Source organism: Melozone crissalis, unplaced genomic scaffold (assembly GCF_028551555.1).
Source record: "Melozone crissalis strain CALT ecotype California unplaced genomic scaffold, PUWL_Pcris_2 ptg000016l_1, whole genome shotgun sequence".
In the NCBI taxonomy this organism is placed as follows: Eukaryota; Metazoa; Chordata; class Aves; order Passeriformes; family Passerellidae; genus Melozone; species Melozone crissalis.
The window spans coordinates 24,178,631-24,203,489 of NW_026535794.1; the positions used below are offsets into that span (position 1 = coordinate 24,178,631).

The window sequence follows — 24,859 nt, forward strand, 5'->3', positions numbered from 1 at the left end:
TTTCTTGCACTGCCAGCAGCAAAACGTTCAGTTCCAAAGGACTGTAATTCTGATATAATACATTATTGATAACTTTCTGTGTGCCTTAATTTAATTCTGCTGTATTGACACATTAGTTTTGCAGTCAACCATCTTTACAAACTTGTAAAAGCTAAAGAATATGTTAATACGGTAAGGTGCATGCTCTGATGAACTTCAATGCAGTCAACATAAAGTAGCCCCAGCTGAGGGTGTTCTTAAAGCAGAAAGCCCCATAGGGTGAAATTTGGGACACAGAACAGGCATGCAGTTAGATCAAAGGGCTTTGTTTGAAGGCTTGCAAAGGGAGCTCTAGAGTTTCCAAAGTGTCTGTGTTACTTCCAGCCATTCTGTACAGCAGAAATATACTTTTTCCCAATGCATGTATGGTAATCAGCAGCTGTGCAAGAAGAGGAGAGAGTCTGCAAGATTTCCTGTACAGCAATGGTGCAAGACTTGTATATACCACAGTTCACATGCTGTAGCCCCTTGATGTCATACTGATGACTAAAAGGTAAACCAGTATATTTGAGTAACAATTCAAGAAATCGCTGTTACATTTTTCTGTACCTCTGCAGGTGATACTGTATTTCACACACAGATGATTTAAATGCTGAATGCAAAGAATGTAAAGAACACTGACTAGTAACTGCTATTAAGCACACAGAATAAAAAAAAATGATGCACCTTTAAAAGAAACAGTAACACATGCACCTTTTCATGTTTGTACCCTGATTAAAAGAACGTCATGAATTTCAAGTATGAAATGATACAGTGAAATCATGTCCTGTGAACAGATATCAATGCTAGTCTAGGTAGTACAGTTTGCACTGTATAACTTTCCATCTTGCAAAACAATCCTACTGCATATGTAGGTAAAGTGACTTGAAATGCTAAAACCTGACATGCCAACTGTTGCACCGGTATAGACTGATACAATGCTGTAGAAGTCAACAGGACTATGCTGATTTTCACCAGCTGAACATATGCCCTAAGGTGAATGAAGAAACGTGTTCCAAACTGCTTTGCATGCTTTCCTTGAATTAGCAAATCCTAGACAACTCCAGAGCAAAATGATATTTTATGACAAAAAAGGTGGAAAAAGAGAGAAAAGAAAAAATCCAAACAGCATAGAGGCTGTTTTAATTTTCTGATTTTTTTTTGTTTTGTTTTTTGGGTTTTTTTAAATAAAATTATACTGAGAAATGAAGGTACTGAGAGAGAATTTGATTTGCTAATGGATGTTGGTCTGGTGAAATATCAATTAAGAACATTACTCTGGATGTGTCTCAGAAGCTGTCGTCACTGTTCATAGTATTCTGTAAACCTGAAACCACAAGTTTAATAATGCCTTTTGAGAACATAACTTATCTTGAAGATTCTTAAACCAGTATCTCGTGAGAGTTACAAACAGGCTTAACTTGATATGACTTCTGTTAACTTCAGTGGGATTTGTCACGTGTAAAGTAGGCACACATGGAGCAGTAAGAACGGAATCTTATTTCTGGTACATTTCTGTACCAGCATCCTGCTTTTCTCCATACATCTCAATGCCACTAAGAAGTGCAGTTCTGACCTTTTGAATGAAAAAGCAATGAATAGAGATTTTTAGAGAAATAATGTAACTAGAGTTAAGATTTTTATCACACATTACAATTTATATAGTATTCTTGCTGATTTACTAAGCTTAAGTATCTTTATATAGACCTGAGCTGCCTGACACTGAAATTTGTAGACTAACAAGGCCAAATTCTTGGTTTAATTTAACTGTAGCCAGTGGAATTACAACAAGAGTAAACCATGCTAAATGATTTTAAATGCTTTGACTCTCCAACCCTAATTCATGCAATTGTCCGTGCACAAAAAACCTCCCCAAAAACTAGCACCTATATTTGCTGCCTTTATGCTTTTGTTTAGGCAGCAATCTTCAAGCCCAGATGGGCAACTTTATCACTGCAGGAAACTTTCTTCAGTTACAAGATGCTGCACAAACTTCACCCCTGGCTTAAGTGTCTGAAATCAAGAGACACTTGCTGGGCCTTCTATGAACAAACTGAAGCCAAAGGCAGCCCATGTAATGTTTTCGAATTTTAATTTTTCAGACATCTCCCTACTATGTGTAAAATTAGCTCTACAATAGTATTTCAAAGTAATCTAGTTATTCCATATTAAAACAAACAAAAATTCTCTAAAAAATAAAAATTGCTAAATCTGAACACATATACTATTCTAATTGCAAAACTCAATGCACAGTATGATGCGTATTTATGATTTTTTCAGAATGATCTATCTTCCCTCCTCTCTAAGAAGCTAGCTTCACTTCAACAACCAAAATGTATACTAAATGCCAATAAACAATAAAGCAGCAAGACTCAACACATTTTTTTGCAACTACCCTTTCACAGGACTAATGTGTTTTCATACAAAATAATACACTAAATCATAACAGCAATAATTTAGAATAATGTCAAATAACTTGAAGAAAAATGTGTCCACATTTTCAATAAACACAGACCCCATTCACTGGTGTCTTGGTGCTGTTATTAACCATGTGTCCTCACAATTAAAGTCAGTTCCTAGAGGAAAGCCTTTTTCTGCAAATACTTTTTGTGAGCAACTACACTCCCATGAGTAAGCCCTCTCTGCTCTGTGAGACTGCTCAGCTGAAGTACAGTATTCATGTCTTTGCAGATTTAGGCCTTCAGACTGAAGAGTATCAAGTTAGTGAGGAAGTACAAATACACATTGTAACACAGAAAGTAGAAGACAGACATACAGACGAAAGCACCCTGTGATGCCTTTGCGTGTTATAATATAAACATTACTTCCAAAGCATACAGTTCCAACTTGTAACACAGCATTTTGAAGGCATAATTTTTCTTTAACTAGAGCATTCAAAGACATTATACTTTTAAAGCTGTTCAAAGTAACGCAGCAAAATATTGTATTAACAATAAAATTCATATGAGAATCGAGGGCAGATATAGACCACTTAGATGAATTGGAATGAAATGGACCACAAATACATTAATCTGAATGCTTGTAAAGAATTTACAAGGAAATTAAAGACTGCAAGGAACGAATCAATGTTCATCTGTGGTCTTGGCTTCAGTGCCAAAATGATTCAGCATTGTGCAGAAAACAGATTCTATTGGAAAAAGAAATGGCACCTTTTTATTTTCCCTATCCTAAGTGTTTTAAAATGTATTTCTTTCCCTAGCAGAAGGGACTGCCTTGCCTGTGAATGGTGCCTGGCTAAGAGTCCTTGAGACTCTTTCAATCTGTGTGTCAACTGAACTGGCTCTCACTTCTCACCGAAAAGCACCATCATAATGTAAACTTTGTTTGCTCACATTGCTGTGACTCCAAATGGGCTGCAGGAAGGGAGTTCAAACTCCTGGCAAAGAGATTTTGAACACTGTGGAGAAAGACAGGTTTTCAACAGTGCTTAATGGAAAGGCAGATGCTGTGGATATTGAATCATTTGTTGGAACTAAACAGAGACAACTTCACCCTCATGACCAGTGACAAGACTCAAAGCTGAGCCAGGGAAGGTTAATATTGGATATCAGAAAAAGGTTTTTCACCCAGAGGGTGATTGGGCACTGGAACAGACTCCCCTGGGAAGTGGTCACAGCACCAAGCCTGGTTCAGACAGAGTTCAAGAGGCATTTGGACAACACTCTTAGGCACATGGTGTGATTCTTGGAGTTGGACTCAATGATCCTGATAGGTCCCTTCCAACTCAGCATTACGATTCCCTTAATATTGACCACCACAGAATGATCAAGATTTTCCAACTGCTGGCCTTCTGTCTTTTTGAAATGGTAAACTATAAGGTAATGCTTTTTAACTTACTACACACAATAGGAAGGAGAATGGCAGTGGGGAGATGAAATAAATCAAATCAAAACAAAACAGAGCTAGAACACCACATGGTTGCTAGACATCTAAAGAGAAAAAGCCTCTAATCTCATGATGCTGCACCCCTTTGATTATGTTCTGCACTCCTTTGATAGGTAACTTCAGTTCAAAATGTGCATGGCAACCAATACTTTCACACAAGCACATCCCCCCTGAGCTTACATGAAGCCACCTTCCACAGCCTCACATCCGCAAACGTCTTGCCAGCATCCAATTTCTGAAGTACACTTTGTTGTACCCATGGTTACAGCCACCTTTCTTAAAAGGGACTCCAATAAAGTCCCTGCAAGAAATCATGGTGGATTTGGGCCTTGCTAGAAAAACACTTATTTAACTAGCATGCTGCAGACTCAGGCTACATTTTAAACCCAGTTTGGTGGATTATTCTCTATCACAGATGAAGGATGACTGTTTGACATACGTATCATCTACCTGGAATACAACATTTTGTCTTTTCCCACAGAATGTCCATAATTCAGTATTGTCCCTTTTGTGCAGGTGGGAGAGTTTTCTTTGGGGAGTTCTTATATCACTGCTGTTTAAAATGCAAAAAGTAGAAGTCAGCTGTCATAGAAACAGTAAACATACTATCCCCCTTTAGATCCAGGGAAGACTTTCCCTCAGGAGAGTATTTTGGTGTTTAAGGTCTGTTTGTGCCTAGTACTTGTGTACAGGGCTCTGTACTTTACACTGCCATAGCCAAAAGGGAAGGAATAAGCTTGATTATCTACATGAACACAACCTATCTTGAGAGCTGGGGACTGTTTCACAGTTGCTCCACCCAATGCTGGGAGAAATCCTCTTCCTGGGAATAGGCATCTTGGGGAAAGTGAAGGGAAGCAGTGCAAGCAGTTGGAGGCTGGCATTTCTAGTCTTGTATCCATCAAGAGCTTCTGTATAACAGGGGCATCATTGTGTGTTCATGTAAAAATGTGATCACAGACAGTTGTTCAGGGATCTTCTGTACTTAGTAAATGATCTTCTGAATCCAAAACTGTTTTTCCTGATCAACTGGACATTATGTTCAGTCTAATCTATTCTAGCTTATTGCTTTGCTTAAACCAAAAAGTGTGAAAGTAGCACACATTTTGCCATATTCTACTGTACTACTTCCCTGTTTCTAATGAGAAGCAAGGAAAAACTAGAGTACAAATCACTGGCTGGCCAAGACTGGAGGCTTGGAGTCACAAGGCAGTAATTTAGCTCACAGCTACTTCAGTGGTAGTGGAAGACCCAGCAGAGTCAGATACAAATTGTAGGTAATTGCTGCTGCAGTGAGAGGAAGCAGGGAAGCTGGAAAACTGCTGAGGAATAGACTCCTCAAGGCTTCCTCCACAGGGTCACAGAAGGATGATCTGGGATAAGGAAAGGACCGCTTGAATGACTGAGTGGTCTACCAGTATATGTATTTAACAAGAGCCAGAGAACTGTGGAGAATTAGAGGTTTCCCATCCCTGGAACTGTGAAGTTTGTCTCTGTGCCAAGCCCAGTTGCTCATGCTTAATGGAAGGACCAAAATTAGCCACTCTGTGTCAACACTTACCCTGTCACCCATGCACATAGACTGAACACAACAAGGTGTCATGCAGGCCTCCTATTCTGCATTTTTGGAGCTGACATCATAATAGTTAACAGTAGCTCTCGGGTTGGCAGAGCAGCTCAGAAAGCTCGTTCCTACTCTACAACCTACAAAAAGTCTTTTCTTTTCCCATGGCAGATGATTTTGCACTATTATTAACACTGGGTGTCAGACACACTTGCTAAGCCCTCAGACTTGCCCCTGTAAGATGGTGAACCATCTTACAGGATGGTTCTGGACTGATACCATGGACTGATCCAGCAAAACTTGCATGTGGATAACCTTATCAAAATCCAAGTGTGCAAAACCAAGCCATTTTGGTTGACCAAAGGATTTTCAGTTTGCAGCAGGAGTCAACTTCTAATGCAGAACATTGCACACCAATAGACACTGTCAGTGGCTCTCCTGCAGCAGAGCTGTGCATTCTCCAGTGCCTGCAGCTGAACTACAGGCACTGTCTCTGTGGACAGCTTAATCTGCTGTCAAGCTGTCTCATAAGACTTTTTTTAATATCTACCCAGAAAAAGCTCTAGCTTATGCAAAATTAAAAAAAAATAGAGCTGTTGCTATGTTGAAGAAGTGCACTGTAACTCACGACTTGAGTTGGCATAAGTATCTGGAACCAAAATCCCGTGCCTGAGTCTTGCTTTATCATCTTATGTGACAGGAGAAAACAAAAGAACTGGAAAAAAGTCTTCCCTCTATGTTTATAAATAATTTTTCCATGTAGTCAAACTCACTTGCCAACTCTCCTGCTCTCTGCCCATTTTTTCTCTTTCCATCACATCACAATTTTCCTCCTTCATCTAACTACTCAAAATTGATCCTAACATTAAAGAAGTGGGATTTTACTTTTTTAAAAAAAAAGGCTGAGAATTAGCACAACATGATGTACGTGTGAAACATGGAATAAAATGAACGCTGAAAATTGATTTTAAACCCTTTAGGAGTAATTGTAAAAAGGAATCTGTCAGTCTGTGAAAATTCATTTTCCATTCACTGGCACAGACTTTCCCCTGTCTGGATTTAACATGAGCATGTCAATGCGAGCAAGTATGCATGTAAACACTAGGAAAAGAAAATGTGGTTTTTTCAGGCATGTGGATGGATTCACAGAAAATGAATAGTGTGAATGAGAATTTGGCTTGCTCAAAAATGGACACTGAGCTTGAAAGCTTTACAACACATCCTTGTAGACACCAAAGTAAATCACAAATTTAACATGATGTGTTTTCCCATCTCCTTTCAAACAGTACAGGTTGCTTTAGTGCAAATGAACATTTAAGTGGTAGTTTGAATAAATTCATACTTGGATGCTTTTCCTCCATAAAACCCTATCAACTTAGCAAAGTCAGTGAAAAAGTATCAGTTTCAATGCATATTTGATACACATTGATTCCATTTATATCTCTCACATCAAAAATATGCTCCTTTTCACTCATCCTGACAGTATTTTCCAAATAGTTTCTTAAAAATCTTCTCTCTAATCTTTACCAAGTGTCAGCTGTTTGTGGGTGCTTTTTTTTTCCTTTTTTCTTTGTTTCTTTTTCAAACAAGGCAGTATATTTTGTCTGATCCTTCCTGGAAACAAAAAAAATCTGCCCTACTATAACCACCAACAATCAAAATACTACAGCAGAAGTTCTTTTTTCATTCTCTAGCCTTGCAGAAGTCAATCATTAACATTGGGCTGGATAAAACCCATCAATTCATCCCAAAACAGATAAATATGTAACGTGAAGGGGAAAAGACCATAAGGTTAAGGAGTTTTGATTTATCTTTGCTGTTTTGCACAGTCTTTCAATGAAGGCTGGAAAACAATATTGCAGAAGCTTCCACAGGACTTTTAAGTCAAAGCAAATTTTCCACCAACTTTATCAACAGTTTTTCTGGCTTTTTCTGCCCAGAAAGCAAAAGGCTCATCTAAGAATGGTGCTGGTTAATTTTAGTTTCTGATGAGTACATGAAGAACTGATGGCATCTATTCAGCCTGGAAAAATCACTTTTGAGAACAAGCTCCCACTTGATTCAGTTCTGTTTGGGTGCCTATCACTGAATTAAAAACATACACATAATTTTTCAGGAATACTTTTTAATGGAAAAATATATGAGTTTCAAGATTTTGAGTGTTACAGCTAAAGTAATGATTTTCAGCTGGTTTCTCAAAGAGTCTAATGAGCCATTTTTCATATTATTTGTGCACACTACTCTTAAGTGGTCTTTATGGTTCTTACATTGTATATGTATTGCAGATCAGTATGCAATACTTGCTAAGCTTCAAACTAAAGGGAAGAAACAACACTTGGCAAAAGTATATTTGTCAGTTCATATGTCTACATCTCTCTCCTTTTAATGGCCTAGGTAATTAGAATCTATGAGAAAGCCTCTTTCTGTTTTACATAAATTATTGAGATTTGATGGTTACAGAGTCCAGTCCAGAAACTAGAATTGTATTACAGCCATTATCTAATAATTTGCAAGACACAGACAGATAATAAAATAAAATAAACAACTCACAAATAAAACTTGTACAGCCTGTTAGACTGTTAAAATTGTAGTCATGTTTTTGTACATCTGAACTGTACTTGCACAAAAAAAAAAGGATATGAAAATAAAACTTGGAAGCTTAAACATATAAAATCCCATTTAATTTTCTAGAGATTCTGATTTTTTTCTTCATTGAAAGTAACCTGTATACTCAAGGCTTAGTAACCAAAAGGAAATAAAAGTATAGCTTATTGATAGTCAGTTATTGAAGAGTTCATCTCTCTGTGAAAGTAAAAATAAATTTCTTAAATTTTCCCCCACTAATGCAGTTCGGAAAAATGCTTTTTCTAACATACTAACTTCAAGAACATAATTTACACATTAAAAAAAAAGTGTGAAATCCTGTTAAAATCAAAAGAGATCTTGATATTTAGAAGCAGTTTTGAAGCAATAAAATAAATATGTTAGGTTCCTAAGCTTGCAATCAATTCAAGCTTCAAGCATAAAACAACAAAATCACTCAAATAGCCTAGTAACTTCTAATTCACATTGTATATAAAAGTCAATCTATTCCTGAACCTACTGTATATGAAAAATACTAGCCAAGTGGTTCTATAAAACAGAGTTCTTAGAATAAACTTCCTCATTATTCAAATGTATCTTATATGTGGAACATAATTAATTTATGTGGCCTTTAAAACTGAACTGTGTGGTTTCTGATTCATGTATGTATTTGACAACTGATGTGTTTTCAGTTGTGAGTCAGGTAAGTGCTCCTAGTTTGCTGGCTAGAAGACCAAACCAGCATGTTTTCTCTTTATTTTCCACATTAAAGTTGGTCTAATACCTAACAGCAGAAAGAATTATATGTATAATAAAACTCAAAGACAGTGAGTGAACCTGTGAAAAGCAGCAAGGCACAATATTTTCTTCTTATTCACCAAAACAACCACTGAATATAAAAACCAAGTAAGAGTTATCATGCTGGAAACCCTCCCCCATGTAGAAGAGGTTCAAATACTGCAATTTAGTGATTCCTTTCATTAAAAATGCTCTGTACACATAGCCCTAAATTTAACTTTTTTTTGCAAACATGACGTGCTCATTTTTTGGTGTGTTTTAGGACAGAAACAACAGGGAAAGATGCTCTATTATTGATCACTGTGGACTAATAGGCTGAAAGAAACCTGGAGCATGGGTACAATCTACACAGAAATATGCACAAATCCTATTTTTAGAATTTTACTAATCACACAGAAGGCAACAAAGGGGTACACAAAACTAAGCCTAAGCAAGGAGGTGCACAAAGTTCTTGTCTCATCACTGGTTTAGACTGTGAGACTAAAAGAAGCAGGATTTAGTAATAGGAATGGAAGGGACATTGACACTATGTGTAGCTATGGAAAATTTGGAAGAATCTTGCTGGAAATAGCACCTGTGAGCATCACTGAAACCTGTTTACATAAGGGAGCTGAGGGAGACAAATGGGAAGGCTGGTGTGAGTGTGGACAGGGGGATGAGAAAAGGGCTGCACCAGATGGATTGCTATGGTTCAGCAATTAGCACTTCACTAGCTGCTTGTGGTGATTTTTTTCCTTGGCTATTGGGTCTGTTTTTTTTCTGCAGAGTTATGTAGTAGTGATTGAAAAGGAAAAAAAAAGGTTGGTGGGAGATAGAAATTTCTCCTTCCATTACCCAGAACACCCTGTTCTCTGCTAAGAAGAGCACAGTGCCTGGCTGTGGGCGTTCTAGGAGCTATACTTAATACATCTCTTGTTATTCAGCATTTTTTAGCTGCTGTTGAACCACTCCTGTAGAAGAGAACACATACAGGTTTAGATATCACTAAGAAGAATTGCACTCTGAAGTCTTCTTTAAAGGTGTACAAAGAGTTTACATCACAGCACTTTCTTTTTCACTTACACAATTCCTACATCCTACCCATATGGCAGTACTGAGTAAAGGTACAAAAAAATTAGAGCTATACCAGTAACATAAGAAGAGCAAGGGCATGGGTTTGAGCACAGTCCCACAGCTGTCTGTGCTGTCTAATTATAAATATGATTCCTGGCATGGTATTAGCCAACAACAGTGCTCTGCCCAGCCAGAGAACAGGCGTTCTCAGTTTACTAGTGTAAGTGAAGCCCCACATGGTTTGGCAGGGAAGACTGGAATATGATTAAGTCTATGGCATGTCAAATGGAATTTCTTCCTGAAGAGATTTGGAAAAGGAGGTAATTTGAAAAATTGTTGGTCCTTTGAATCCAGTCCCTTGCTACCACAAGGACCCCATTAGAGAAATATTTTCCCTAGCCCTGCCAAGATTCTTAGATTTCTTGGTTTTGTTCCTGCCATTCCCACTGGAAAGATGTTCCAGAATGTGACCATTAATGCAGCCCTTTGAAACTGGTCTCCTCAATGCTCTCATTTATAACCTGATCCTACTATATTAGACAACATACAGCACCATGTTGCAGAAGCTCTGCCTCTGACTCCATAAGCCAGCCCCTGTTTTTCTCTGCTGCTTGCTTAGCTCTTTGATACTATGATTGGGAAATACTGCTCCAGTAGTTAAATTCCTGGTGATTTCCACATTCTCATTAGTTTTTGAGCCAACACTAACCTTTGGCTTTAAGTATTCTCTCCCTTCCTTTCTGTTTTTACCCTAATAATGTATCTACATTCAGCAACCATATTGTCTACTTTTTAGCTTTGCTAAGCTTAATAGAATAGATTCTTATGTGGAACAGATGCACATTTCTATCTGAGAGTTTTAAGCCTAATTTGGAAAATATCATCTCCTTCTCTACATTTTCACTCTGTATTAGTTGGTGGAGAGCTCTGGGAGAGTTCCCTGAGCAGTTGCTGGGAAGCCACACCAGCTGAATGCCCTGATAAGGTATGTATGACAGATAGCTCCGTGCTAGGTAAAATGTGGAATGTTTTCAAAAGTGCTAAGCTCCATAAAAAGCTTTTCTAATTACTACTGTTGCAAGAGTCTCCTGACTTTTGTCTCTGTTTGTTGTTCTACTTAGTGTTTAAAAATTGCTAGCAAAAATTCACTCTGCCCCATCCTACTCTGTGAATTGTAAAAATTATTCACGCTTGGGTCCACTAACCCGTACAGCAATAGGATTGGGACACCACCAGTGCAGTAGGTCTGCAGTTCCCTTTGGGTGTAGGAACAAAGAGAATGACAAAGGTAAGGCCAAGATTAGGTTTGCTGCTTTGACAGCTCCCTGGCCTTCAGCTTCCTGCTCACAGAGCTTCTGAAATTCTGACATTACAGACCTGTGATATCTCTGTGTGCAGATGCTTTGTGCATGCTCTTGCCAGGCCTAATTTGCAACTTGCCTGTTCATGCTGCTTAGGTTTTTTGCACAGGCTCATTTTGGGCTTAAAGAAAAGCACAGGCCACTGCACGCAAGCATGCAAGTGGTCCTTTGAAACTCTGGCTTGTTTAAAGTGGATTTAATTTAACCATGTATCACACATTTAAATGTCTAGCAGTAACAAAAAGCTTTATCCAGGAGACAGGTAAGACCCACTTACTATCCTAGCAGCGGACCATGACCCAGAGAGTGCAGATACCTGAAACAGAGTTAACAGTGAGGGTCGCCACAGGAGCGAGAGACCTGCCCGTGAGATGGCTGCAAGCTCCCCTGTCACAGCTGGAAAAGTTACACTGCCCAACTCACTGCTAAGGACCTGCTTCTGCCAAGCATGAGGATACTATGCTGGCTCACCACCCAGACAAGATGAAACAGAGATGAGGAAGAGAGAAGCCTAAGGGACTGTCACAGGAGAAAGCAAAGCTGGCTGCCTCACTTAGCATCAGTTATCCTCATTGGACCAATATTTTCCCCCAAGTCATGCCCAAGTAAATGCACTGAACAGCTAGGGAACAGCTTTTATGGTTTTAAAATACTTCTTTTTCCCCAGTACAGTATTAAAAAAATAAAAGTTTCTTTTCGAAATACTGAAAATATATTTTAGTTAAGGTAAAAATACTAAATATAAAAATTTCAGGTAATATTTAAAATAACTGTGCTATAAAGACAAGTAAATTGCTTAGTTATTTTGACATTCAATAATGGCACATTAACCTTAGTGGAGAGGCATGTGCTAGTATCCCCACATGGTGGTTTAGGAGAGAAGGTCATGCATTTCTGCATAGAAAACAGGCCTGCTTAGTAAGTGACGTGTGAGGGATTTTGAGCATTAATGTTCATGCACCTGTGATGCATTGGGGGTGTTGCAGGCAAGGCAGCACAATATACAGAGTACAATGCAGCACAAATACTTCTCTGTGCTTATTGCAGGTACAGGATTCTCTGCTTCTGAACCAGAAATATTTTTTCTATTTTTGTTTTTGGCTGACAATGAGAACAGGTTGAAGGTGAAAATCTGTATTGATTTTCATTGGCTCTGCTCATGTCTTTTGAGCTGGACATCAGAAAATTATTTGGAATGAGATGAAGAAAAAATGCTTGCAGCTGTTTCCAGGGAGGAATTATGGGTTAGATGATGGACTAGAACATGTCTGCATTTCAACACAGAAAGACCATTTGGAAATTGAAACAGTAAGAACAGGACAGTTTTTTGAAACATGCACACAAACATAGCTAGATAATAACTCGTTTGTGTATGAAAAAACCTAAAAGCTGAGACATTTATTATGATCATCATCATCACTGTTATTTTTATAGAGCAACAAAATGATAAATTAATTTATCCATGTTTTCAAGTGGGGAAGCACCTGCATATCTGCTATGAATGAACAGTAGCTCGATGTATTAACGCATGTATCAGTTAACTGCAGGTTGCAGAGATCTGGTATTTCAATGCCATTCTTTAAATGTCACAGAATAACAATAATAAAGTACCAAATCATGCTTCAGCAGCTAGAGAGAGAGAGATTGCATCGATGGCAGTGACTCGATCATGAAACACTGGCAGCATTCAATATCAGAAAGATAAAACGGCAGCAAAACTGGTCAGCAGCTTCTCTTCGTCTGGAGTTTTCCCAGGCAGATAAACAAAACAAAACCAAAACAAACATAAAGCTGCAACAGGAGCAGGTCAAAGCCCTGGCCCTTGCATTGCTCTGATAAAAGTAAACTAGATTGATTTCCATGGATAAGCACATCACAATCCCAAAATAAAAGATAAGTGCATAAAACCTCCAAATAATGATCTCGCTAGGACAGCTATGTGATTTGTTTGGGACAGTGGCCTTGTCAGCTACATGTCTTGTTCATTTATGGTTCATCTTCAGTCAGCACTTATGATGCATTCACCTCACTGGAGTTTTGGCTGGATGACACGTGACAGTCCAGATTCTCCTTGAATTTCTCCAGATCATGGAAATATGGGTGAGAAAGGGCAACATATGCAGATATTCTTTTGGCTGGGTTGAACGCTAGGCATTTCTGAAAGTATGAAAAGAAGTTAGTTTTAACTACAATGTAAGTTATAGTGCTGTCATTGCATACATATATTAATGCATACCACCTTCAGTTTATGATCAGTATGAGACACAACAGGGTCTCAGAAGGTGGTGCACAATGACCATCCATACTAGAACAAGCAGTACGGTCACAGTATAGAGTATGGCCACCTCAAAAATTACATGCTAGAAAATTCAAGTATTCCCAATTTAGAAAATCACAGAATACAGGTTTTCTTTTAATTCACATGCACAGGACAGCCTTCATCTGCTTATGCTGTGCGTTCAGTTTCTCCCTCATCTTCCTAGCTGCACTTTGATGGCCCTCCTTCCTGATCTGTATCCCAGCCTTTGTCCAGCCAGCACTGAAATCTCCATGTATTCACCTCCATGTATTATTCTTCCTATTGTTCTTGTCTAACCAATTCCTAGTCCTACTTTCTTTTCTGTTATCAGAATTTCTATCATTTCACTCCTGAAATTTAATTCAGTGACTTCCAGTTCTACTCTCCCCTTTCATCTGTGGCTCCCAGTTATCATCTCTTTTCCTAGCAGGGACAGATCTCTTTCCCACCTCACCTTCTAGGCACAGATATTAATCTCCTTCCTCCCTCCCCCCACATCATGCCTCACACTCACTGAGCTCTTGGCCATATATTATTCCTTCTTGTTCCTAGAATCTAACTCTTGTCCCATGTCTAGCTTCCACTTCCAGGCTGTCTGCAAGCACAACAGATTTTTCTCATAGCAGTGTTTCTCCCTTGTCATTTCAAATGGCCACATGTAGTCCAGCTTTCTGCAGCTGAGAGCTGCCACCATGAGGACACTGCAGGGACCATCTGCTGCTGAGATAACCTTGGCCAGAGACAGCAGCTCCTGAAGAGATGCATCAAGTCTTTCAAGAATTGCACTCTACCTAGCTCACATGAATCAAGATCTTTAGAAGACCTCCAAAGAAGAAATCTCACTAGATTTCAACAAGCACAGCATGAAGCAAACTGATGCAAGGTCATTCCCTATATTCCATTTCAAGACTGAATTTCAGGACTGAGATTTCTGAAGTAAGTATAACAATGATGGAAATAGCTGTACCAGCCCAATTCTTTTGCTTCTGTTCAGCCTTGCCATTTGCAAGAGGCAATAACTGGTGACTTCCAAGCGTAGGGTTTTCAGCATTCAGTAGAAGGCTAGCAGATGTAATCTGCCACTACAGTCTACTTCCTGCTTTATGCTGGGTCCACTACAGCACATGAATGGTAGATCCATTTTTGTACTCACATCAGGCCAACACTGTAAGGGTGGCTGCTGCAGTGGCACTACAGGGGTCAGTAATGAGGATCTAATCATGAGGTCTAACGACAGGTCAAACGGGTATGTCTCTGACCTAGTTTCCTAATCTTGAGCTATTCTCAGCTCTGACACCTCTTGAGCCAAAGGCAGTGTGTCTTTGTGCTGTTGTTTCACAGATTCACACAAACTGTCTTATCTATTTTTGACCTTTTTTTTACTAACTCCATTAAATGTAAACTTCATTTCTTCTTGGCAAGCTGCATGCACAGTGGGGGCCATGAGTCATGTGAGGCAGGGAACAACAAATGGGAACTCACAAGAAGCAAGTCTTTGCCTACTTCATCGATATCTGGTACAAATTTTTCAATAGGTTGTGCGGGTCTGGAAGTAAAGGCATTTCTTGGAAGGGCAACATCATTAGGCCAGTCCTCTTCTTCTGGGAGTCCAATTACACTGCAAAATGAAAAACAATATTAGGTCTGAATATTTATGCAGTTTTCCCTTCATATTGATTACAATGAATGGCATTTTATAAGTATTTTAGTTTAAATGAGCTTAAATTCTACAATAGTACAATAATCTCTGTGAATAGAAGCTGATAAACATATGCCCTCAATGTGCTTGGTTGAAATAATTTCGTGGGTAGCACAATTTTCTAGCCTAAGTCTCAGTTTTCTGAGTCTTTTTATTGAAAAAAAAGCTGAGCGCTTTAGAAAAAGGTTGTTTAGCTCTTGACTGGACGGTGCAACATATGTCACTCCAGGATGATTAAAAGCAGTAAGTTTCAAAGGGGGATTGCATGCAAGGATCTTTTTTCACAAGAATAGGGACTGAGAGAAGAGTGTGGGTCAAGATGAGGGTAAGGCAATAAAAGGGATGTTTCATAATGCTTCAAAGCTCTGTGCAGTAATTGTTGCCCAAATTTAAACAATTTATTTCCTTCACAATACAGGTTTTAAAGTCTCCATTTCCATTTAGAAATGGAAAGGCACTTGAGTGTCTTTGTGGTTTTGCTTTCAATTGTATTTTAGTTTTTCTTTACTCTTTAAAAGAATATTTTAATTTAAGTATTTTATTTCTTTATTCTTTAAATTATGTAAGATATTTATACTTACTAAATAATCGTGCTGAGTTCTAAAACTCAAATAAATTAAATAGGTAAATCACCAACAATGAATTATGTCTCGTACATTTCACATTTTAGTCTGATGTTAATATTTGTGGGGTTGAAAACCAGTTTCAGGTGGAAATTATGAAAAACAGCATACAGTACTTGTTTGGTTTCAGGGAAAATAAATTTTTATAACCTGTAAAATCGAGATTTTCAATGGAAACACTTACAGGGTAAGACAAGAAAGAACAGAAAAACGATGTCACTGCTTGCACAAAGGCCAGTGCCACTAGGGAGCAGCATTGACCTTTTTTCTCACTGAGTTTGTCACAAGACTGGGTGAGGCCGTGGGCCGGCCACATGGAGGTAAATCACAGGGTACCTCAGCAAATGTAATGGAATGGCCCCACCTCTACCTATGTGGATTTCAGATTGCAATTTGGCTTACCTAAAATACCTCTGAAAATCAGTATGTCCTCAAAATAACAGCATGGTTGGGAGGGTAAAGCAATTGCAATCTCAGGACAACTAAATCCTACTACATCTGGACATATCACACCTCTTGGGAAATGCTAAGCTGAATCTGTATGAGAAACCACATTTGCCATTAATCAGGTGCAGTGTGGCTATGGGGCAGCCTCCTTGGCCATGGCAGTTCAAGCCTTTTGATTAGGTATTTCAGGATCTAGTCCCATATTTAATCTAATACAAACAGCATCAAGGATGGGAGAGTTAAGTATTTGAAATAACAATGACATTTATCTTGTCATTCAAATGTGTTTGGTCAGTCCCACTGTTTTGTACGACTGCATGGCAGAGCAGAATGGGGCAGAATAAGCACAGGCAAAGGCAAAGCTAATGGCAAGAAACCAGGAGGCAGCCTGTCAGAGAGGGGTGGGCTGGACAAGGCAGAGTGCAAAGGAGAGAGATTTTTAGCTACACACATGTAGTACTCAAACCTCCTTAATAATGAATGTCTGAGGAGCTGCTCCCACTCTCATGGTCTGGTAGCATCACCATTCCAGTGACTAAGTCTGGGAGTAGCTCGGGAAAGTTTCACCTCCTGCCAAAGGTTCAGGCCTGGTCTTGAGAAATGCTGAGTACTTTCCACTCCCATTGATCACAATGGGAGACAAGCCTGTTCAAACCATTGCATTCAGCCTGAAATCTCTGAGGATATGCCACAAGCTGGTGGTGTCCCGAAAAAGCAAGAAAACATTTCGAGCCATGTATGAGGGATTCACCCTCATACACAGTGGAATTTTACTGACACAAATCACAATGCACGTGCAAAGCAAAGGCAGACTATAGCACCATTATCTGAAGAATACATCAGTTCAGACTGTATAGAAATCCTGAAACTTCCTTCTGTCCAAACTGATCTCTAGAATGAGTCACAACTGCAGAAAGAAACAACCCTCCTACAAAAAGAGCTAGGCCTAACTGTGGGGGGTTCTCCAGCTGTGAAAACACAAAATAAACACTATTTGGCATAACCCCTCAGAATCCAAGACAGAAACTTCTCAACTATTTAGGAAGAACAGTACAAAAGAAGCAAATCCAAACTTTCTCCTTAAGTAGATGTGCAATAAGGAATTTCTTCTAAATTTAGCACAGCATTTTCTTTTCTTAGTGAATTCTTTTCTGCACAGGTAATCTCAGCCCCTAGGGATGGAAAGATCCCTGCTGGAGGCTGCCACTAGCAGCTATGCATTAAATCCTAGCCCAGTTAATTTTAATTTTCCCCTTAAATGTCACAAATGAAAGAAATCATAGCTATGTCTTTTTTCAATTGTAAAATATGTCGTATGTATCAAAGCTGTCTTCATTTAATAAAGCAGAATATTGGAGGACTAAAGTAGTAGTTTTGGCAGAAGAAGAAAAAGTAAACTGTAAGGACTGATTTTTCTGGATTGGGCAGGAAGAGCTATTTAGCGCATGACAAATTAACCACACAAGTGAGTCACATACTCATGGTATGGTATGCAGGAAAGGGAAGTCAACTCTGTGAAATCAAGACCTGTAATTTAGAAACTCCACACTGAATAATGAAAATGTTTAGAAACAGATCTGTTATGATTTGAGAACTGGAAACAGGATTAAACAGAGAAAATTCATTATTTGTTCAGTTTAAGCTTTTCTTAGAAATTTTACTATCTTCTCTTTGGAATATCTTCAAGAAAATAACATTTTGGAATAATACTTCTCTCACTCTCTCTGTGCTAGATACTTCTTTTTTCATCCAGATTTCTGTATCCCTGCAGCCCCTCTATACAGAAAGGGAAGACAGAGGTGCAGAGGCAAACAGGCATTTGCTCTCTGGATTGGTACCAGCTCTGTGTGGTTTTGATTTCCTACCTACATGATACATACATCACATCTTAAAGTTACATGCCTCTTAAAAATATAGAAATGCTCCTTAGTCTGAAGAGCTTTTACAAGAAGTAATATAATTCTACTTAATTATCATATTGGTAATATCAGTAACTGAATTTTGGATGAGAAGTATTGCATCTCAGAGAGTTTAGAGTCTACCTGCCTCCTAAACATATTTGATATACCTGAAAAACACAAACTCCTAGAACTGTAAAATGGTTTTAAAATAAAATAATCTCTGAGAAAGCACATATTAAAATGCTGATATTCCTCAGTTCTCACAGTTACCTTCCAGACCAAAATATGGACTGTTAACAGGCTACACAATAGATTTTAAAAGCTAGCACATTTTTTTATGTTTGGAAGTCTTTTCTGCAAAGATGCTTTTGGTAACGATCTCAGAGATTTCAGCTTTTAATGTATTCTAATGTTGTTTTCTGCAATGCACAAAGAAAAAAAAAACAAAAAAATACTGTGTTTGTTTACATGAAGAGAATCTCTTGCATTTAACTGTTTATGAATATGTATGAATGGTACATGCACAGTATGTTTAAGAGAGTTAAAAAGTCCAAACCCAGAAGTCTCCTAACTTCCTGATGATGGCTATCAGTTTTGCAGAACTATATTCCACGTTGCTTCCTCCTTCGATTCTGACACAGAATACACAGAAATATCATATTGCATGCCATAGCAATAGGAAATATGGAAATTCTAGTTACATTATTGCATAAAAACCTGGCAAAGAAATCTCATAGGGTTTCAATGTTAAACAGATACTGACATATGGCAATTAGTTATTACTCACTCAAAGATTTTTCCTAGTTGATCAACATCTGAATTTCCACGGAAGAGTGGTCTGAAAAAATAAAAACATGTTTTTAGGATGTGACTTGATTTAATGAATATAAATTTAAAGCTGACAGTTCCAATGTAGGGTGAAAACGTGGTGAAAACATGGGGGTTTTTTGAGACTTCGTCTTCTGCTATCTTCTGCTTCCATGCTTTATCCAGTCTGCAAGTGAACCTTTTAAGTTTCTACAAAAACTGGTAACAAAAGGGGACAGATGATATGTATTTTTGAATACACTACTTTTGAAAATTTAATTGTGCCTTTTTGCATGAATGACATAATTTTCCCTCAACTAATACTGTCCTATGAATTATATAATTAACAAAATCGCTTTCATTACAAAGAACACTAAAATAGCTGCTAAGAGAGACAAAAACAGAGACTGTCATGCAATTCGTTAAAACATAATAACATTAGAGAATAATTATTATTAATATAAATTGAAAATTAAATTTCTTGCATACTGCATATTGGAAATGTGCTCCTAGGTTTAAGGGGTCAAATAAATGACAATGGATTCATGAAGGTCCGTAAACAATGGGGTGTGAAACGGTACAGAATTTACCTTGAAGTAGAGGAATACTTCTGCTGCATAAATAAAGATACATTCAGGAAAGAAACAAATTGTTAGGCTGAATGTCCAAAGGCTTTCAAGAAAAAAAAACAACAGTGACAAAAAATACTTCCAGACACACTTTTTCTTTTCAAAGTGCAATTTAAAATATATTCACTCATCATGTATAAGATGCTATCACCCCACAACGCCAATGTAAAATATGAAATTCTGATTTGTACGGCAGTATTACCAGCTTTGTGTTGGACAACAGTGCAATTTTATGTTAAAACTCCCAAGATATTCCAACATTTTACTGACAGATGAATAAAGATCTAGCCAAGAATGAGGGATCTGTGAAGATCAGGCCACAGATGTCATGTACCATTTGGTTCAACAAATGGTAATTACTCCACGAAACACAACTCACACACACGGCAAACTGAGATAGGAACTTGGGTTGACATAGCCAGGCTGCCCTCTCTTCTGGATGTCGGCTAAGTACAGAGTATGTTGTAAAGCCATGGTTACAGTTTCTAGAACTGTTCAGCTGAAACAGAGTGACTTGACAGACAATGCATAACCCTCTGCATCCACAGGCAGCCTTTGGTTCGGGAGGAACACCCATTCTCCTGCCTCTCTCCACATACTCCTGTCTGAGGGAAGTCCACGACCCTGTGACAGCCAAAAGCATAATTTCACTGCTGCTTTTCACAGGTGAAGATCTCTCCCATCTAGACTGGAGAACAAAGAGTAGTCAGCTATGGTCCTTCCCCTCTCACTGCCCATATGCTGGAGCAGCTGTAGGATCTGGATCTCCTTTTGCTAACTGTGAGTTCATACTGAGAATTGGCAATTTCCATCTCGACACTCTCGCAAAGGCACCAGAGCTCCATGTCACTGCGTGTCTTGTGGGTCCATTCCAAATACAGTAAGTGAACACAGAGCACTGAGACATTTCTTAGGCACAACAATCTCTGCAGAAATCTGGGCCATCCAGAAAAAGCAGTGAACTGGCAGACATGCTGTTCTTTGATGAACTAAGCATGCATTTTGCCTCCTTCTTGTGTGCTGCCATTCAGGTAATGTCGTATCAACTTACACTCCAAACTGCTTTGTGCAGGGACATTGAGAGAACAATTTAATCAAATATGATTTGAAACCATCTGACATGAGATTTGATCTGATGATGTAAAATGTAGTAGCCTGTTAGTTGTCCATAAAGAGCTTCATTTATTTTGATTGTGAATAAATCATAAATAATGGGATGTTTTGTTTCCCAGATACACATGATATTTACTAACTGTAGCCGCTTCGACAAGACTATTGCAACTCATACTTTGGGATTTCTGGGTTTAAGCTTTAAGGTATATAGCAATACTGGCTTCTACAAAAACACAAAGCTTAACCCACTCAGACAGGAGCATCTATTTCTGCCCTAAGCTTTCAGCCTGATTTTCAGAACATTCAATAGCTACAACCCTAGCATTGCTTGTGGCAGCAGACACACTCTGTATCATCCAAAGTCAAGCAGAAACGTTTTTTGGTCTACTGCTTGAAATTATTAATATACAGTTACTTTGAATATTTAATTTCAGCTCCAGCATTAGATTATTGGGGCCCTTTAAGCTAACAGAATCTACACATTCAAATAATCATATCTATGCAAATGGAAAGCTGATTTAATGTTTTAAAATGTATGCTGAACCTTGCATTACTGTGAAAGCCTGGCAATGGCAGCCTTGTTTGCAAATCACCTTAGGCAGTGTCATGCCAGAACAAGTACAATTCTTGGGATTTTTAAGGAAGGTTTTTCCCATCACTGCTGCTGTCTCAAATTCACTGAGGGCTGAAGCAAGAATTTAAGTTCTTTTGAAAGTATAATTATACAATACAAGGTGACCTTCCAACATACTTTGATATTTCATCACAATGAAGTGTTATTAGTTCATCTTTCAGCCTCCTATCCATCTCACCATCATGACTACAACAGGATGCCAACTCCACGTTAGGTATCACTACTATAATGAAATTTGCCTCATGAATTTTGGCTTGAGGTTCAATTGGAATATCGGATGGATGATTGGGGAAACAGATTCATCTAATCAGCAACTGCACAAAGCTCTCATTTCACATTTTGGCACTAGTTACTCTTTTGTAATGATTTGACAGCTCTGCAAGTCACATAAAAACTTTCACGTCAAGACACTTAAAGACTCCTAAAGGTGGACATCAGCTCTCCCACCACTTTTGAATTGAGAACACTCAGCAGTCACAGAAAAATAAAATTTCACCTTTGTTCTTGGTATCTTTCACTTGACTCATACACCCACTCACTCCCTGAGGTTTATTTATGCAAGCTTGATCCAGAAGTTCTTTCTTGAGCATATGTTGTCCTCTCTGCGATCATGATTTGTGTAAGACTGGTTAAACTTTGGAGCCTGATTTTGTAGAATTCCTTCTTTTTTTCCTCAGAAAAGGCATGGAGCTGGGTTTGCATCCTGTGGCAGGGGATGTGAGTCTGCCCTCTGGCTTCAAAAAACACCTAAAATCTGTGAGTACATGTATCTCAGGAAAGAGGGACATTCCCATGGATGAAAGAACTATCCATGGGGATGTACTTGCCTTTTTTGTGGTTCCTCAATCCTCTCAAACATCCCTGACTTTGCTTGCTACAAAATCCATGTTCTGAAGGCTCCAACACCATTGTTGTTATGGAACAACCAAGTAGGGAAGTAGGGAGAAGGACAAGAAGATGTGGAGTGCACCTGTGACATTTAATTTCCTTGTTTGCTCAAGGGGTCTCAGATGGTTCCCATGTTTGTTGGTTGTTGCTTCTTTGATTTTTCAGGGCAACAGAGCAAAGAAACATGCAAGTGTCCATCTTGTTTGGCCACTCCTCCTCCTGGCTTTGAAGTGAGGCCATTATCCACTGCCTCTGGAATGATACCCACTGTATGGAGGAAAAGCCTTTCGGTGTGTGCCAGAATGCCCTTAGCTGACAGATAGGAAGAAATTATGGAGGCACTGTATTGCTTACACTGTCCTGCTAAAAGAAACCCCTCCTGAGCCAATAAGCAAGTACCTTAGCTCCTCAGGTACAAAATGTGCAGCTGCACAATTTGGATATTAGCTATGAGTCTGCATTGTGAAAGCAGAAGCACAGGAACACTCTCTGAATATGAAGAATTTTTTTGTTTTACTGTGGGGGTGACCAAGCACTGGCTCAAAGAGGTTGTGGACCCTCCCACCTTGGAGATATTCAAAAGCCATCTGAAGATGGTCCTCGACAACCAGTTCTAGGTGATCCTGCCTGGGCTTGGACCAGATGATACACCCAGAGGTCCTTCCAATCTCAACCATTCTGTGATTCTACGACAGTACAGAAATAAAAATACAGATCACAACGTAAGGTTGCAATGGATAACCTACAAATCCTGAAATGTTACCATCTGCTTATAGTTTAAAAGGGCTTGCACCATTAGTTTTCTGACCAAAAGGCTCCCATGCTTATATACAGCTGAACAAACTAGTTTTAACCATTTAGTAACTTTAGGCTCTTTTTCTCTTGTCCATGCCTTAGCTCAGCTTTTGCTCATGCTCATGCTGACTTTCACCTTCACTGAATATTCTTTCTATCTCAACGGGATATTACTGTCTGAAAAGTTGAGTTCTTTATTTCATAGACATTGTGCTTCATGTCTGCACTACTCAGTAAAAACTGAGATATAAACATTTCCTAAGCAAGTCTCCACAAAAGAATTTTCCCTGGTGCAACTCTACAGACATGCCAAAGCAATTTTTAAAGTATTGTATACAATGACAATGCAATGACACGCAAGAGATAAATGAGTTTTAACTGTAAACCAGCCACATTACTTCTAGATTTTATTTTCAGACTGTGGTCTACAAAGCAAAGAGAATCTAAAGCTTTTCATAAGGAAAGTTAGAATTTTCATAAAGATTGGAATTAAAGATACTGATAAGCACTGTTCTAGTCAAATATATAATGCAGACATCTATAATGCAGATGCAAGGAAAAAATCCAATAAAACCACATGCATCACAGCACAGGAAAAGACTTCTGCAGGTTTCTTGACAGTGACTGACATTTTAAACTAATTAGTGACATTCTGATTGGAAACTATCTTTCCATTTCTGACATTGGTAAAATAGACACATGGAAGAAAGGTCGCATGAAGAAAGAAAGTATTGATGAATGAAAAAAGGTAAGAAATTCACTTTCTAACCAAAACATATAATTGACCTCTCATGACAGCTCTGGAATTGCCAATACAAGGGCTTCCAAAGCTAGACAAGCCTAGCATCTTTCCAGATATGTAAGAAATAACATACAACATAACTACCTAGATTCTTTCTGCTAGTGCATTTACTCATTGTGACAACAGAAGTTAGGAATTCCATCCCCTTCCTTGTTATCACAGAAAAAGGATAAGGATAATCTCTTAATTACTAACTTGAATATATACAATATTCTTAGTGAAAAGCCTGAATATTGGTCCATGCATACTGAGGAAGTCTTATAAGAACTCCCTAAAATGAGAAGAACATCATGGGTGGAAAGGGTACAACTTAATATTTGGGCAAGCGGGGCTTAGGCACTCTGGTTGAGAAGATGCTGAGAAGTTGTTTTGGGAAGAAGAGCAGTGAATTCAGAGTATGTAACTGCAGCTTTGAAGGCATTATACAAAATAAGGGAGGTGTTTAAAGTCCGTCATTATTTGACATAGTGAAGAAAAAAATGTAAAGAGAAGTGGTATAATGAGGGTACATGGAAGTTGTACATGAAATTATAGAATCTCATTGTGTTGTAGCAGTTAAGTCTAAGGAGTTTGTATGTCTGAGTGTGTAAGAGCAATAAAGTGATGGTGAAGAATCTAAAAAAGCTACAGCCAAGTAACATTTGCCAAGGAATCCTGCATCATGCCATGGGAAACCTGCCAAACTATATAGTCAGAGATATATTAAAAGGATGGGATGGGTTTTTTCTTTTCATATTACAAAATGTGAATAGCTAGTAAATAATTTTGTCAGATTCTTAGTTACTTGTTATGAAGAAAATATTTTCATTTTAAGGATTAAAGCCATACATGACCTAAAACTGAAATTATGAGATGACTAGAAATAACATGATCTGGACTGTCCTGTGGAAACCTTTATTCAGAGGGATTATTTCTGAGCTGATTCCTAACCACTCTTGT

General features: G+C 38.4%; 1 protein-coding gene across 2 annotated transcripts in view; it reads right to left on the reverse strand.

The window, feature by feature from the left end:
- Window positions 1–8,053: 8,053 nt before the first annotated feature.
- CDK6 (cyclin dependent kinase 6) overlaps window positions 8,054–24,859 on the reverse strand; it is a 128,820-nt gene continuing 112,014 nt past the window's right edge. For both annotated transcript variants that reach the window (XM_054274332.1, XM_054274333.1), the window contains exons 6-8: window positions 19,040–19,090; window positions 15,065–15,200; window positions 8,054–13,440 (exon numbers count right to left, since the gene is read on the reverse strand). In XM_054274332.1, coding sequence (XP_054130307.1) covers window positions 13,294–13,440; window positions 15,065–15,200; window positions 19,040–19,090 — 334 coding nt within the window. In that variant the 3' untranslated portion in view covers window positions 8,054–13,293. The remainder of the gene's footprint in view (window positions 13,441–15,064; window positions 15,201–19,039; window positions 19,091–24,859) is intronic.